At 46.5% G+C, this 16,707-nt stretch overlaps 1 protein-coding gene across 4 annotated transcripts in view; it reads left to right on the forward strand.

The window, feature by feature from the left end:
• The first annotated feature begins 903 nt into the window (after positions 1-903).
• GSAP (gamma-secretase activating protein) overlaps positions 904-16,707 on the forward strand; it is a 233,463-nt gene continuing 217,659 nt past the window's right edge. Inside the window, exon 1 of one of the 4 annotated variants that reach the window (XM_063926993.1) lies at positions 904-1,426. In XM_063926993.1, coding sequence (XP_063783063.1) covers positions 1,351-1,426 — 76 coding nt within the window. In that variant the 5' untranslated portion in view covers positions 904-1,350. The remainder of the gene's footprint in view (positions 1,427-16,707) is intronic. The other 3 variants (XM_063926992.1, XM_063926990.1, XM_063926991.1) reach the window with 3 other exon arrangements.

Consider the following 16,707-nt stretch of genomic DNA (forward strand, 5'->3'; position numbering starts at 1 on the left):
GGAGGCTGGATGGCGGATCTGGCTCAGCTGTAAACGTGGGTTTGATTTGGTGATGTTTATATATAGTGTATCTTGCTTGTATTTGCCTTCAGATGGCTCTACACTGTGGAAGGTGGAGTTCACATGATGCAGAAGTTTTGAATGGTCATTCAGTGACGGAGGTCGACGGACTGGTTTGATGAGTTATATTGACCTTCTTAATGTAACTATATCTGATGAACTGTTGTGGAACTAATAGGCCCTACACACTGGCCGATATTCCTCAAAGATATGAACGATCTCGTTCAATATTGAACGAGATACCGTTCATATCTTTGAGTGTGGAGGCACCAGCGATGAACGATGCGCGGCCCCGCGCTCGTTCATCGCTGGTGCCCCGTCGGCTGTACATGCAGGCCAGTATAGACGATCTCGTACACATTTGCCTGCACTTCAATAGAGCCGGGTGACGGGGGGGGGGAGTGAACTTCACTGCCCCCGTCACTGTGCCCCCCCCCCCGGGTCGCCCGTCGGACGGATCCGCCGTCGGGCAGCTCAGCGGCGGATCTTTATATGAGTAGGGCCCATAAGAGTGCCATAAGTGAACTTCTTATTCGAAGTACAGCTTCTTATTCTGAAACAAACACACACACACACACACACACACACACACACACACACAATACTTGCCTACCTGACCCTCTCCATGAGGGAGAAAATGTTCTGTTCCTGGACTTTCCTGGTAATATATGATTGCCATCACCTGTGGTGAAACACCTTTCTTATCAATTAACTATCGTTTGTTGTTTCTGCAAGTCCAGTGAGCACCAAGGAGTAGCTGCCAGTGTGACGGTGACACTCGAGGCTGCTGCCTCGCCGGGTCTCATCTTCCGCCACCTCCAGGATAGCGCGTGACGTCACGGGAACCCCCGTCTCTCAGCAGCTCTCTTGGAAGTCTGCCTGCGCCCGACCGCCTGAAGTCACACACGCCGCCGCCGCTGACTGATGCCTGTAAGGACAAATCCTATCGGGCACCTGAGTTATGCCGAGCTCCGATTTGTCAGCTAGCATGTAGAGGGCGGGGCCAAAGCTCTGTGAGTGGGACGGTCGCACGGGACAGGAGGTGTCTGTCTGTTGGCAGCAGCAAAGAAGCCTCTCGTCCGGGGTGCAGAGCTGCTAGCAGTGTGTGATTGCGGTGAGGCGTCTTCTGCTGCTGCTGTTGCTGGTGCCTGTAGTTGTCATTGTTCTCTAGGAGGGATCGGGCCAGGATTCCCAGCCTGCCGGAGGCGGATAGATCTGACAGTGTACCTGGCTCAGTGGTGTAAGTGCCCCGCTCAGTGCTCACACACACGCCGGCTGCTGGGTACCAACATGCTGCTTGAATTTCATGCCACTTTTAACCTCCATAGAGACGTCATGCCATGGGTTCTGTCCCAGGGAGCTCCGGGTAAGTGTGCTCGCCTTGTGCTTGTATGTTATGTGCCAGCTGCGGAGCGTACGCTGCCATGTTACATGTCTCTTACATGCATGCACAAGTGGCCACATACCATCTGTGCCTCACCTCATTCTACATGTGCCCAATGAAGAACGCTTGCTGTTGTCGGGTGCCAGTATGTGACATGCTAAACTACAGGCTGCAGTGATTGGTGTTACAGGCTGCAGTGATTGGTGTGCAGTGAAACTGATTTGGTTCAACTCATTTTACCCCTAAATTGCAGAGGAAGAAATGTGCATGTCAGATCTGTACAACTTCGTTTTCACTAGCTCTGTAATAATGAGGATGTGTTACTTTCTTAAAATGTGTCTTTGAAAAAGTATTGCTACAGTATTCCCCGGGCAATGCTCACCCAGATGTTTAGCATCAAAACACAAGTTCTGTCTCCCGTTTGTATGAGCCCAAAACTGTATTGGTTACACCTTGTGGGAATTTGATTAAGGATGGCTAATAGATCCAGGTCCTCTCCTAGTAGCATTTTGGCCCAGATTTATCAAGCCTTGGAGAGTGATAAATAGCACGGTGATAAAGTACCAGCCAATCAGCGCCTAAATGTCAATTTTCAAACTCATCCTGTAACATGTCAGTTAAGAGCTGATTGGCTGGTACTTTATCACCGTGCTATTTATCACTCTCCAAGGCTTGATAAATGGGGGCTTTTGTTCCTTGTATTAGAATATGTCAATTATTCTTTCATTCATAACCTGGAAGTACTGTAAGTGAGTTAAGAGTATGGTTTCCTGGTTAGCACAAGTTAAGGGACTCAGCTGAAGTACTCTTATTGTACGGTTATCTTGTAATTGCGTTCATTTTGTTTGTTTCATGCTGCGGTTGATAATGTTTAAACATAAATGATGCACCTGAACTAATTGCATAGGCGCTATAGATGTCATCCATAAGATGTCATCATCTAAACTATTGGAAAATGTTGTCGGCTTGTGTGTAGGTATCTGTATAAAAAAACAAAGCATGTTTTATGTGTTTTTAGCTTTACATTTTTATTCAGTACAAAGAAGCCTCTATTTGATACCATTACGTTTGTTGTTATTACATTTTATTTATAAGGTGCCACCAGTGTTTCGCATCGCCATACATTCTGCAGACATTAAAACAATACAGGGTACACAGAACTTAACATTACAGTAACAGAAAAACTAAAACAGAGCACAGGTAACAATTAGCAACACAGTTCTCAGTACACACTACAGCCGAGATGTAAGGAAGCAAAAGGAGTAGTCATTATACTACTGGGGGCAGGCAGCCACTGGAAGAGATAAACAGTAATGAGCGAGGGAAGATGCAGGTATAGACATTTGCTCCGTTGGTTGTAATTGAAGTGTGAAAGGAGAGGGTTGTAGGAACAGGAGGGAAGAGGGCCCTGCTCCAAGCATCTCACAATCTTGGTGGTGGGCGGAGACAGACAGTTCACATGAGGTGCGAGCAAGTGAAAGTCAGCCTGATGGTAGGAAGTGAGTCCTAGACGGCCAAGGCATAAGGTAGTGGTTTGGAAGAGTGGTCTCAAAACTAGGTTATGCGGAAGGGTGCGCTTTGATGAACAGGTGGGTTTTCAGTGCCCGTTTAAAGCTGTGCAAGGTCTGGGAGAGTCTAATAGAGCTCATTCTAGTGAAGGGGGGCAGCACTAGTAAAATTTTGGATTTGTGTATGGGATGTAGTGACCAGAGTAGAGGAGAGGCGATGGTCGTTGGCCGACCGGAGTGGGCGGGAGGGAGTATGTAGGGAAATGAGGTTGGAGATGTAGGGAGCAGTGAAGTTAGAGAGGGCTTTGTACGTGAGGGTGAGGAGTTTGAAGAGGTTTCTGTTAGGGAATGGGAGCTAGTGCAGGTTTTGTCGAAGAGGAGTGGCAGATGTAGAGGAAGGTAAGTCAAGCTGCGTAGTTGAGAACAGATCAGAGTAGAGCTAGATGGGAGGCCAGTGAGGAGAATGTTGTAATAGTCGAGCCTTGAGATGACCAGTGAGTGGATAATACGTTTAATTGCACTCTGGGAGAGGAACGGCCTGATCCAAGCAATGTTGCGTAGCTGGAAATGCCAGAGACTGAACATGGGGCATGAAGGAAAGGGAGGAGTCGAGTGATGCCCTACAGCAGAGTTGGGGAACAGGGAGGTCAAGAGACCCGAGATTGCGCTTGGTGACGATGGGTCTGGGAATTGGGGAGGAGAGGAGGAGATGAGGGGGTAAAGGAGAGTAGATGATGGTCAGAGAGGGGGAAGGGAGAGTTGGAGAAGTCAGATTACACTGGTGGGTGAAGACAAGGTCAAGCGAGTGGCCGAGAATGTGAGGTGGGGTAGAGGTCCATTGAAATAGGACAAAGGAGGAAGAGAGGGCAAGAAGATTAGTGGATGCTGGCTTAGTGATGTCAATAGGGATGTTAAAGTGACCGAGGATGATAGAGGGGAGGTCAGAGGAGAAGAAGTGGAGAAGCCAGGCAGCAAAGTTGTTGAGGAATGGGCAGGAGGGGCCAGGGGCTTGGTAGAAAGGTCGTGTGTAGCGGGCAGCTTCTTGCAGATTGATCTGGCATTTCAGAGTGCACAGGAGAAGGGGAGGGAATGACGGGAGATGTGGATCAGGGTGGGTGGACGAGGGGGGTGATTGGCACCTGGAGGTGTGGTGAGAACTGGCAGAATGAAGTGGTATGGCACAGGGTGTAGGAGCCATAGCACCGGTACATTACGTAAGTGGTGATCAGAGGAAGATTGTGAGAATGGAGAGGGTGAAAATACTTACAAAAAATATAGCAAAGTTAAAAGCAGGTGTACTAAAAGCAAAGGCAGCGCAGACAGGATTTTGTGGGGAATAACAGCAAACTGAAATTGTGACTCAGTAGATAGTGATCTTTTGAAGAATAGAAAGCAATGGTTGTGATCATTGAAGTTTTATAGACAGGGAGTACTGTGAGCGGTGTCCAGGTTGTGCATCCAGAAGGTGGTGCATTAGTTAACTTACTGTTTTTTGAAAGCGGTCTGTTTGCTGACGGTATAGAAGTGGGTGCATTGGACTTCTGTTTTTCTCCTGTTTATCTCCGGCATATCTCCGTAATTCATTTTAAAATTCCATCACACTTTACACTACACTTCACAGCCTACAAGGAGCAATTAAATAAGACAAGGAGTAATTAAATAATAGCTTGTTCTTGATGAGAAAGCATTTGGCAGTTAGGCGTCATTGTTTCCGGAATGTGTACGCTAATTAATTGTTCCTGCTTGATGGATTCCTATATTGCCATGAAAAATCTCTCGCATGAAGTCATTGTGAAGAAGTTTCTGCTTCTTCTTTTTTTTTTTCTTCAATAAAGTGTGTCCGAGTTCTTGCTGTTAGTGTAATGTGCTGCTGTGAAAGATAGAAAAGTGATTATAGCCTGAATATTGGAAGGAAATGAGAATGCTACTTATTTAAAAATGTGCTGTGCTTTGGTTGAAGTGGAGCTTGAGCTGTGATTCGGCTTTCTGCAGAAACCCATTATTACAGAATAGAATTCTAATGTCTTCTCTTTCACAGCATAAGCGTTACATATGTTAATTACTAGCACTTTTCTTGCCATTCGCTTGGTCATTAGCCATACCTCCCAACTGTCCCGATTTTCGCGGGACAGTCCCATTTTTGGGGTCTGTCCCACTGTCCCTCCCGCGGGCTGCAGTGTCCCGCGGTGGGTGGGGGTGGGGGGGGCAGTTGGGAGGTTTCTGCACTCACTGCTCTGCTCAGTTCAGAGCAGCGACGAATAGACGCTATTCACATGCGCACAGCATTTATTTTAGTGAGGGAGAGGGACTGGGGGCATGGCCAGCAGCTCAGGGTGTGCTGGCCATGCCCCCACTGTGACAGAAATGGTAGGCGTGTCTCGTGATCGCATCATTCATGCGAAGCCACGCCCCCTTTTTGGCGCAGCGCAACTAAGTGTGCAGAGAGTCCCGCTCTTTAGCATCCAGATGTTGGAAGGTATGCATTAGCTATTGTGGGCTTCGCTGCAAGGGTTTCTTCCCCCCCCCCCCCTCCTCTTTCATAGAGAAACTTACATCAGCCGGCAGATTCATGAATATAGTCTTCGGCTTTTCCATATTGCAAGCCTGCAGCCACTGTAAAGGGAGGTGAGTTGGGGCATCTTCCTCATATGGGGGCAGATGTATTACGCTTGGAGAAGTGATAAAGTGGAAGGTGATAACGCACCAGCCAGTCAGCTCCTAACTGTCGCGTTACAGGCTGGGTTTGAAAAATGACAGTTAGGAGCTGACTGACTGGTACGTTATCACCTTCCACTTTATCACTACTCCAGGCTTAATACATCTGCCCCTATTTCTCCATCATAGCAGTGAGAGCTGTCTGAGAGAGTGTGAGTTGGCAGCACAACTTGCAAATGTAATGCAGGGCAAGTTTTTAGTAAAAAACCCAACCTGCATGCGAGATCTGGCGAAAAAACCAACCTGAAACCTATTGGTTAAATTCACACCTTGTAATGCTAGTTGCATTACAAGGTGCAAATTTAGACAGAAGCATGCATAGATCAATGAGATCCATACGTGCTTCCGTATGTGAAAGTAAGAGTTAAAAAAAAGACGTGCAGGTTTCCCCCAAAGCATAACCAGTCTCAGGCTCTTGGACTGGTCCTGGGTCCAAAAATAAGGGGGCAAAAGAAGCAGTGGTCCCCCGTATTTTTAAAACCAGCACCGGGTTCCACTAGCCATGGAGGTAATGCCGCAGCCGGGGGACACTTTTTTTTTTTTTTTTTACATAGATCCCTGCAGCCGCAGCATCATTCTCCCCCCCCAGCTAGCTAGTCACCCCTGGCCGGGGTTCCCTGGAGTAGTAGGGAACCCTATAATAAAGGGGTCCTTCCTCCAGGCACCCAAGGGTCAGGGATGAAGCATGAGGCTGTCCCCGCCATCCGTGGGCTGTGGATGGCAGGCTGATAGCTATAAATGTGTTAATAAAAATAATAATTAAAAAATATTGTCTCTTGCTGTGGATCTACAGGTCCCAACAAGCCTCAACAGCATGCTGGTACTTGGAGAACCACAAGTACCAACATGCGGGGCAATAAAGGGCCCGCTGGTACCTGTAGTTCCATAACAGAATAAATATTAAAATAAAGAGACTCGCACAGCATTAAGTACAATTTTATTAAAACATACACACTCACACATACCTACATCCCACGCTGCCATTCACGTCCACTTGTCCCGTATAATCCACGGGGTACCTGTAAAGAAAAAGAAAAAAATTATACTCGCCAACAATCCGGTGTAGATCGGTCCTCTTCTTTCTGTGTAGGCATCCAGGGGTTAAAAAGCTTAAAAAGCTAAAAAACCTGAACCACGCATCTAAAGGGAATCCCCTTTCCTCGAATGCCTGGACCCCTCATGACTTCTTCTTTTTTAAATGAAAATAATTATCTTAATATGAAACTTAATAATATTGAAATAAAACCAATTTTTTCCTGCTTGTTATTCCTATTACAGGTTGAGCATCCCATATACAATATTCCGAAATACGGATTTTTTTGAGTGAGATAGTGAAACCTTTGTTTTTTTTTGATGGCTCAATGTACACAAACTTTGTTTAATACACAGAGTTATTAAAAATATTGTATTTAATGATCTTCAGGCTGTGTGTATAAGGTGTATATGAAACATAAATGAATTGTGTTAATGTACACACACTTTGTTTAATGCATAATGTTATTAAAAATATTGGCTAAAAATACCTTCAGGCTGTGTGTACAAAGTGTATATGAAACATAAATGCATTCTGTGCTTAGATTTAGGTCCCATCACCATGATATCTCATTATGGTATACAATTATTCCAAAATACGTAAAAATCCCATATCCAAAATACTTCTGGTCCCAAGCATTTTGGATAAGGGATACTCAACCTGTACATCTGAATATATGTAGATAGACTAAACATATTAAAACATACAAAGTACACTCAGAGATAGATGAAATTGAAAGTTAGTGGTTTTATCTGCAGATTTATTACCTCTCTGGTTCAACCTTTGCATGTGTGTGTGTGTGAATTTACTGAATTGGTTCTGCTCACTCAAATGAAGACCAGAAGCAACAAGAATGTGGAATAATACCAGGAGGGTTCCCTTATAATAAGCTTGTTTTAAGAAGTTACGGTGCCGTGCCTGTAGTCGCATCATAATAATAATAAATTAAAAAAATTGTTTAAACCAGCCAACCCCGGTGCAATAGTATTTTACCCGTAGCTGAGAAAAAAAGATCAGTCACATTACCATCCGTCAATGCCAGCTGTAGAGCTAGTAATAACTCTTGTATAACTCTTACTAATGCATTAAATGCAATAACACTTAGAAAATAATAATCACTTTGAACAAGAATAAAACACTGCAGCCCACACACATGCTCACCAGAGAATTGTGAGATTCAATTAGAAATGCCAGTTCTTGGGACTTGCGGTAAGGTTGTGTGATTTTTCTACAAAATGCGACCTAGGACAGGTGCATGAAAAAGTGGGGAAATCATCCCGGCAACTCAATGGTAAATTGCGTTATGATGGCAAAGTGGTGGGCAGTAATAATAAAGCGGAGAAATGTGGAGAAATGTGCATTCTATCATGCACCTATGCCAACACCTATCTGATACTTTGGGGAACATCTTTTTTAGCCGAGAGAGGACCAGGTACTGTCAAAGGATTTTGTAAACATTCTCTGTTATTTTCACACACAGACTGGGCGCCCCCCAATCCCTCTAATCTCAGCCCAGCCACCGGGATCTGTGGATTTACCCAGGTCCCCCTCCCAGGCCAACTCGTGCGGGTCTCGAGTGGGCATTGAGATTGAATGTCAGAGAAAAGAGGGAATGTGAAGTTGTGAGTAAAATCACTTAGAAATCTAATACCACCCCTTAGCCAAGGGGAGAATGCTAAGGGGATCATACCAGGGGAGAGAGTCCTATAGCGACACGGAATGGGAGACAATGAGATGGTCTTCAGCCTTTTTCGGACAACGAGCCAGAGGAGGGAAGCATGAGAAGCAGCCCCAAATCCTCTGCCTGGAGGAGAACCCAAACTCCAGGGGAACCCTAGGTCACCCGCCCCAATCTCCCCTCCCCCGAGTGGGTCTGTAGAGGATGCACTTGAGGTTGCTTTCCTGCCCAAATAAAATGTGAGGTGTGAAACTGAAGAAATTTTAAACCATAGGTAAGAGCATGGATAGGAAGGGTCTAGAAGAGGTAGAGGAGCCCAACACACACCCCAGATATCTCTGAACTGGCCCAAATTCTGGCAGCCATAGGTTCAAAAATGAGGACAAAATTAAGCGGCAAGAGGGGGCATTCCTAAAGCGTACCATTAGCGATTCAAAATGGAGCCGATGTCACACCATTAGCAGAGATGGTGGCAGAGAGGGAACGGTATCCTGGAGTAATTGGCCAGAAAAGCCCATCTACCCAAGAACCCCATACATGAACGGCCAGAAGATTCGGTAAAATGCCTTTTCAGCATCTAATGACCTAATTAGAGAGGACATTTTGCTATCATGGATGGCATGTATCATGTCGATAGTGCTCCTGGTTCTTGTCGTCCCAGTATAAATCCCACCTGGTCAGAAAAAATTAAGGATGACAGAAGGGAGTTTAATCCAATGGTCAGTATTTAAGCATGTCACTTTAAACACTCAACTGACGATTCCCCCCCCCCCCAAAAAAAAAAAAAAACGCTCAGAAATTGTCAGGGTTTTTAGAGTGACTTAGGTGAAGAACATAAATTTAAACGTATCCAAAATGATTTTCGCTTAAACAAACAAAACAAAAATACTTAATTTTTTTTTTTTAAATTCTCAAACATCGGAACATCAATCGGAAGGTCGGTCTCATCGCGACCATTGCAACGTTAACTTTTTACATACAAGACAGCTGCCAGGTACACATGGGGTGGCTTGGGGGTGTTGGTATCCACTTTCTCAGGTGGCTGCTATTTTCTGCAGCTGTTGGGTGGGGGATCCTGCCTTGCTGACCAATCAGCAATGATCGGCAGCACGGAAACACTGTGCAGGAAGGCAGAGGGACCTTCCGGTCCCTCTGAGAGTAGCAGCGGAGGGAAGTTTCCCTTCCTTGCTGCTGCTAACACTCTTTATCTGACTCGTTGCATCCTGTGCGACCAGGTCAGATAAAGCACTTGCTGGAATGGTCGCATCTGATGCGACCATGCCAGGCAAGTGGTTAAGTGGTTAAATCAAGATTAAGTAGGGAAATCGTCCTGTAACCTGAGTAAAGCAAGTGACCTTTTCCAGGTTTCGGGATCACAGTAATATTTGCTTATTTGCTTAGTCAAAGGATGTCCCATCAAGCACTTTATTAAGATGTCTGGTAGGTAAGGGGTTAAGGTCTCTGCAGTTTTTTTTTTATATATAGTAATGCGCCGCAAAACCATCAGGGCTAGGAGCAGAAGAATTATAATATACATCATATTACTGGTGCAGTAGTCTTCCCACTCCCCTTTCCCAAGACTAGGAGCAGAAGAACCTTTAATGGATTTGATAGCTACTTGGACTCCATCCTGTGTAAAGTCGGTATCTAGCAAGGAAAGTTAGGCCAGAGTAAGCTTGGGGAGAGGGGTACTCGCTAAATACACTTCCAAATTGCCGAACTGTGGGGAGTCATGAAGAAAAGAACCCGGGAGATTATATAAAGGGGTGTAGAATTCCCTAAATTCATGAACAATTTCAACAGGGTCATGGGTGACCGATTTAGTAAGTTTTGAATGAACTTTGCCAATCAAGTTAGTGGCTCGTGTCTGTCTGTTTTCTAGCCAGCATAGAACCGGTCTCATCAGCTTTGTCATAAAAACTCTGCTGAAGTTTCTGCAAAGTTGCAGTGACTCTCTGGGAAAGCACTGTTCAGCTGACCCCTGACAGTCGATCTGAGTCTGCAAGGCAGTCGTGGGGTTATGTTTATAACTATCTAGAACTATGGATAGCTGTTGCTGAATTTAAGGTCACTTCTGCAATTGCGCGCTTATGAGTGGCAGAAGCTGAACTAATGATTTGGGCACGAATAGTGGCCATATGGGCCTCCCACGTTACACCTGGCACAATAGCTGGTGTAGAGTTCATTGTGAAATAGTCAGATTCCCTGTTTGATGTTGGAAAAGATCGTCTGGTTGAGTAAAAGCAAGACACCTATGCGCCAGCTATGAAGAGTGTTGCCAGAGTAAATCAAGGAGGATAAAGACCCCTGCATGGTCCGTCGACGAAAGGGGAGTGATCCTTGCCCGGTTAGTTTCGGAGATTAGCAATTGATATCTATGCCAGAGTACAGTTGGTGTTATGCAGAGAAGTGGTTTTAATCTCCTGCTGTTGAAATTTTAAAATGCTGGGAATCATATAGATTGTTTTGTTTGAGCAGGGAAGTCAAAGTCAGGGTGTCCTTGGAAGGAGGGGTATTTAACTTTAGTGCAGGAGATGGGGATCTATCAAGAGGCGCAATAAGGCTAATATTAAAGTCTCCAGCTATGACAAGATGTCCTTGCTCTAGCCATTCAATGCACCTAAACAATTTAGGAAAAAGGAGCCTTGACCCTGATTCGGTGCACACACTGAGACCAGGGTGTCTTTAGTGGAGCGCAATATGCCAGCCACTATGAGTAAACAACCTTCTGTCACAACTGAGGGCCTGAGCTGACGGGAGGCAGCCTCAGTTGTAGGGGCTGAGATGTACCGGAACCTGGGAGGTTGTATCAGACCCCTGGACATGTAAGTAACATGAATAATAACTGCCCGAAGGCGTGACCACGACAACTTAGATAAAAGTCAATGATGTTTATTATGACAACTCCGCATCACAGCAGCAATAAAGGAAAACGTAAAAGTCAGCAAAGAATAAATACAGTTCCTGAGTACTACAGCATGGCAGGAGCCACAGGGCACTGGTAGTGTGAGATAGTTCTTATGATCTTCTAGATGGAAAGTCCTTACCAGGCCCGGCTGTAGCAATGGAGATAACCCAGGATTGTACCAGCTGGTGTTCCAGGAAGAGCTGGGTTGCTGAAGGTAAAACAGCTGCTGTGGATACTGGCTGGAACCAGACTGTTGTTAGCACGGAGTGGATACTGGCTGGAACCAGTTAAATAATAAATGAACTTTGGGAGCGATGAAATGTGAACTGAAATGTAGAACTTGAGAGCGGAGAAATAATAATTCCGGTGGAGAGTGGTAAAGTGTAGAAAGGACACCGGCCCTTTAAGGGAAGCTGTATTCTGCTGGAAGCTGAGGCTGGAAGCAGGTAGTGTTGTAGCTGGAAACAGATGAATCCACAATGGATTGGAGAGTCAGGCTACACCGCAGGTGGAATGCTGGTGCGGGTCTCTATGGTGGAAGTCTTGAGACAGGAGCTGGAACCTGGAAGACAATCATAGAAGAGAGACAAACAGGAACTAGGTTTGACAACCAAAGCACTGACGTCTTCCTTGCTCAGGCACAGCTTACTTATACCTGCAGCAAGGAAGGGGTTGGCTAGGCAATTATGCAAATCAACAATACAAACAGCAGATTGGTGGAAATGATCAGATGACAGAATCCAAGATGGCTGCGCCCATGCAGACACTTGGAGGGAAGTTTGGTTTGTAATCCATGTGGTCTGGGAAACAGTAATGGCGGCGCCGGCCACCGGAGACAGGAGACGCCAGGCTGATAGATGCACATTTAACCACGCGGGCACAGCGGAGGCCGCGGCTGATGAAAACACCACTCTGACACTCTGCATGTGGAAACTCAGGAACAGCGGAATCTGGTCCTGGAACGCTGAGCCCGCCTTAGGAGGCATCTGAAGGGTAAGTAATGGCGTCCAGATACCCGGATCGTGACAGCACCCCCCCCTTTAGGAGTGGCCCCAGGACACTTCTTAGGCTTTAAAGGAAACTTTGCGTGGAAATTTCGGACCAAGGCAGGAGCATGGACGTCAGAGGCATTGGTCCAAGAGCGTTCTTCAGGACCATAGCCCTTCCAGTCAATGAGATACTGAAGTTGACCGTAACGGTGACGTGAGTCCAGGATCTTGGCCACTTCATACTCAACGCCTCGTTGAGTTTGGACTTTCGGAGTTGGTGGAAGTGAGGAATGAAACCGATTCAAGATTAGTGGTTTCAATAGGGAAACATGGAATGTCCTGGGTATTTTTAAGAAGGGAGGTAACTGGAGTCTGTAAGCAACAGGATTGATGACTTGATCAATTTTAAAAGGACCGATGTAGCGAGGTGCAAACTTCATACTGGGAACTCTTAACCTCAAATTCTTCGTGGATAACCATACCCGATCACCCACCTTGAGAGCAGGAACTGCTCGACGCTTCTTATCCGCAAACTTCTTGTACCTGAACGATGCCTTGAGCAGAGCTGATCGTACGCTCTTCCAGATATTGGCAAACTGATGCAAGGTGATATCCACTGCGGGAACAGAAGTTGCTGGAAGCGGTTGGAACTCAGGGACTTTAGGGTGGAATCCAAAGTTGGTGAAGAATGGTGTTGAAGAAGATGAAGAATGATACTGGTTGTTATGACAGAACTCGGCCCAGGGAAGTAATTGAACCCAGTCATCTTGAGAGGAGGACACATAGATGCGGAGGAAGGCCTCCAAGTCCTGATTCACCCTCTCAGTTTGACCATTGGTCTGAGGATGGTAAGCCGTGGAAAACTTTAACTTGACTTGGAGGACTTGACATAAACTTCGCCAGAATTTGGCTGTGAATTGAACTCCTCGATCTGAGATAATTTCTTCTGGAAGACCGTGGAGTCGGAAGATCTCTTGTATGAATACTTGAGCCAACTTGGAAGCTGACGGAAGACCGGTGAGAGGAATGAAGTGTGCCATCTTGGTGAACCGGTCAACTACCACCCAGATGGTATTGAACTTGTTGCACATGGGCAAATCTGTAATAAAATCCATCGACAAATGGGTCCATGGTCGACGGGGAACAGATAGTGGAACCAGTTGCCCCGCAGGCGACTGGCGGGATACTTTATGTTGAGCACACTTTGGGCAAGATGCAATAAACTCCAAAACGTCCTTTTTCAGAGTTGGCCACCAATAGGACCTAGAGATAAACTCCAGGGTTTTTTGGATACCTGTATGTCCGGCAAAACGGGAAGCATGGGCCCAATGCATGAGCTTCTTCCTTAGTGTCGGCTTCACAAAACTTTTCCCTGATGGGGGCGTAGAGTCCATCCCTACCGTGGAGAATGCCAACGGATTTATAATAGGATGCTTGTCTGAAGACTCTGACTCATTTTCTTGCTCCCATGAGCGGGAAAGGGCATCGGCCTTGCGATTCTGAGAGCCCGGACAGAACTGGAGTTTAAAGTCGAACCTGGAAAAGAAAAGTGCCCATCTGGCCTGACGAGGGTTGAGACATTGTGCGCCTTTTAGATATAGAAGGTTCTTGTGGTCTGTAAGGATGGTGATTGAATGAGAAGCTCCCTCCAACAGATATCTCCACTCCTCTAGAGCGAGCTTGATGGCTAGCAACTCCTGGTCGCCAATGGCATAGTTGCGCTCCGCTGGGGAGAACTTCCGTGAGAAGAAACTGCAAGGATGTAAATGACCATCTTTAGCCCTCTGAGATAACACCGCTCCTACTCCAACGGAGGAGGCATCCACCTCTAAGATGAAAGGAGAGTCGACGTCAGGCTGTTTCAGGACAGGTGCAGAGATGAACCTCTGTTTTAAAAGATGAAAAGCTTGCATGGCTTCTTCAGACCACTTGGACGGGTTAGCACCCTTCTTGGTGAAAGCAGTAATAGGCGCCACAATGGTGGAAAAGTCTCGTATAAACTTTCGGTAATAATTGGCGAACCCTAAGAACCTCTGGACCCCTTTGAGGGTTAAGGGTACTGGCCAATTCTGGATTGCTTGTAGTTTCTCAGGATCCATCTCTAGTCCGGAACCGGACACAATGTACCCTAGAAACGGAATGGACTTGACTTCAAAGACGCATTTCTCTAATTTGCAGTAGAGATGATTGACACGGAGACGGGACAGAACCTCCTTTACCCAGAAACGATGTTCCTCTAAATTGTTGGCAAAAATGAGGATATCATCTAGATAGACCACGACATGACGGTATAGAATGTCTCTGAAGATCTCATTGACGAAATGCTGGAAGACAGCTGGAGCATTGCTCAATCCGAAGGGCATGACGAGGTACTCATAATGTCCGTCACGGGTGTTAAATGCGGTCTTCCACTCGTCACCCTCACGGATCCGGATGAGATTGTATGCACCTCTCAGGTCCAGCTTTGTAAAGATGGTAGCTCCGCTAACTCTGTCAAAGAGCTCAGTAATCAGGGGTAAAGGATAGCGGTTCTTGATGGTAATGTCGTTCAAACCTCTGTAGTCGATGCACGGCCGCAGACCACCATCTTTCTTCTTTACAAAAAAGAAGCCTGCGCCGGCTGGAGAAGAAGAAGGTCGAATGAACCCCTTTGCTAGGTTCTCTTTTATGTATTCCTCCATAGAATGCGTCTCGGGGAGAGACAACGGATAAGTTCGGCCTCGAGGTGGAACCTTCCCTGGAACGAGATCAATCGGGCAGTCCCATTCTCTATGAGGGGGAAGGATATCAGCAGAAGCTTTACTGAACACATCCGTGAAATCTTGATATGGAGGAGGTGGAACATCAGACGACCTGGGGGAGGAGGAACAGACAGGCAACACTTTAAACAAACATGTCTTAGTACAGGAGGAACCCCATGCCAGGATTTGCGTAGTCGTCCAATCAATTGTAGGATTGTGAAGACGGAGCCATGGAAGGCCCAGGACCACAGGATGTGTGGCTCTTGGAATCACTAAAAGTGAAATAAGTTCGGAATGAAGAACTCCCACTCTCAGACGAACTGGTAGAGTCCTTAGAGAAATAACTGTATCAAAAATTTTACTGCCATCCACAGCAGTTAAGGAAAAGGACGAAGGAAGTCTCTCGGTGGGTAGGGACCACCGTTTAACATAGGCTTCGGTAATAAAGTTCCCAGCTGCTCCGGAATCCAGGAGGGCAATGACGTTCTGATAACGTTGAGCAACTTGAAGCGAGACTGGGAGGTTACAATCTTGAGGAGATGGAGAGGAGATCATTACTCCTAGCCGGCCCTCTCCTTGGCGAGCTAGGATTTGGAGTTTCCCGGACGTTTGGGACAGGCATTAATGGTGTGAGACGGAGCTGCACAGTACAAACAGAGAAACTCGGAGAGACGTCTTCGGCGCTCAGCAGGAGTTAAACGGGAACGGCCAATTTGCATGGGTTCATCTTTAGTTGGTGACAGTTGGCGAGGAGGAGGAGCAGAAGATTTTGGAGCAGATGATCTTCCACGCTCAGTTGCTCTCTCTCTGAAACGTAAGTCAACTTTCGTACAAAGTGAGATTAACTCATCTAACTTGGAGGGTAAGTCTCTGGTAGCTAACTCATCTTTAATACGCTCGGATAAACCATGCCAGAATGCAGCATACAGGGCCTCGTCGTTCCATGCCAGTTCGGATGCCAGGATCTGGAACTGTATAAGATATTGTCCTACAGTACGTGATCCCTGGCGTAAACGGAGAATCTCAGACGAAGCTGAAGTTACCCGGCCTGGCTCGTCGAAGATGCGCCTGAATGTTGACACGAATGCAGTGTAAGAAGATAGCAGGGTGTCGGACCTCTCCCATAACGGTGATGCCCAATCGAGGGCTGAGCCACTGAGAAGAGAAATAATGTAGGCAATTTTTGTACGGTCACTGGGGAAATTGCCAGGTTGTAGCTCAAACTGAATCTCACACTGGTTGAGAAATCCCCTGCAGAATCTTGGAGATCCGTCAAATTTTGCTGGCGTTGGAAGATGAAGACGTGGAGCAGGAATGGGTAAGGTGGGTGGGGTTATAGCTGGAGTCACTGTGGTTGACGCACCAGACGCGCCTGATCCACGGAGAGTGGTCTGAATCCCATCCAGCCGAGTAGAGAGATCCTGGAGACAGCGGATGATGTGGCCCTGTGCAGCCTCCTGATGTTCTAGTCGGGCTGCCAGTTCTTGCATCGGCCTGGCCGCTTGATCCTGGTCTCCGGCTGGATTCATTAGGTCAGTGCTTACTGTCACAACTGAGGGCCTGAGCTGACGGGAGGCAGCCTCAGTTGTAGGGGCTGAGATGTACCGGAACCTGGGAGGTTGTATCAGACCCCTGGACATGTAAGTAACATGAATAATAACTGCCCGAAGGCGTGACCACGACAACTTAGA

Source organism: Pseudophryne corroboree, chromosome 6 (genome assembly GCF_028390025.1).
Source record: "Pseudophryne corroboree isolate aPseCor3 chromosome 6, aPseCor3.hap2, whole genome shotgun sequence".
Taxonomy (NCBI): domain Eukaryota; kingdom Metazoa; phylum Chordata; class Amphibia; order Anura; family Myobatrachidae; genus Pseudophryne; species Pseudophryne corroboree.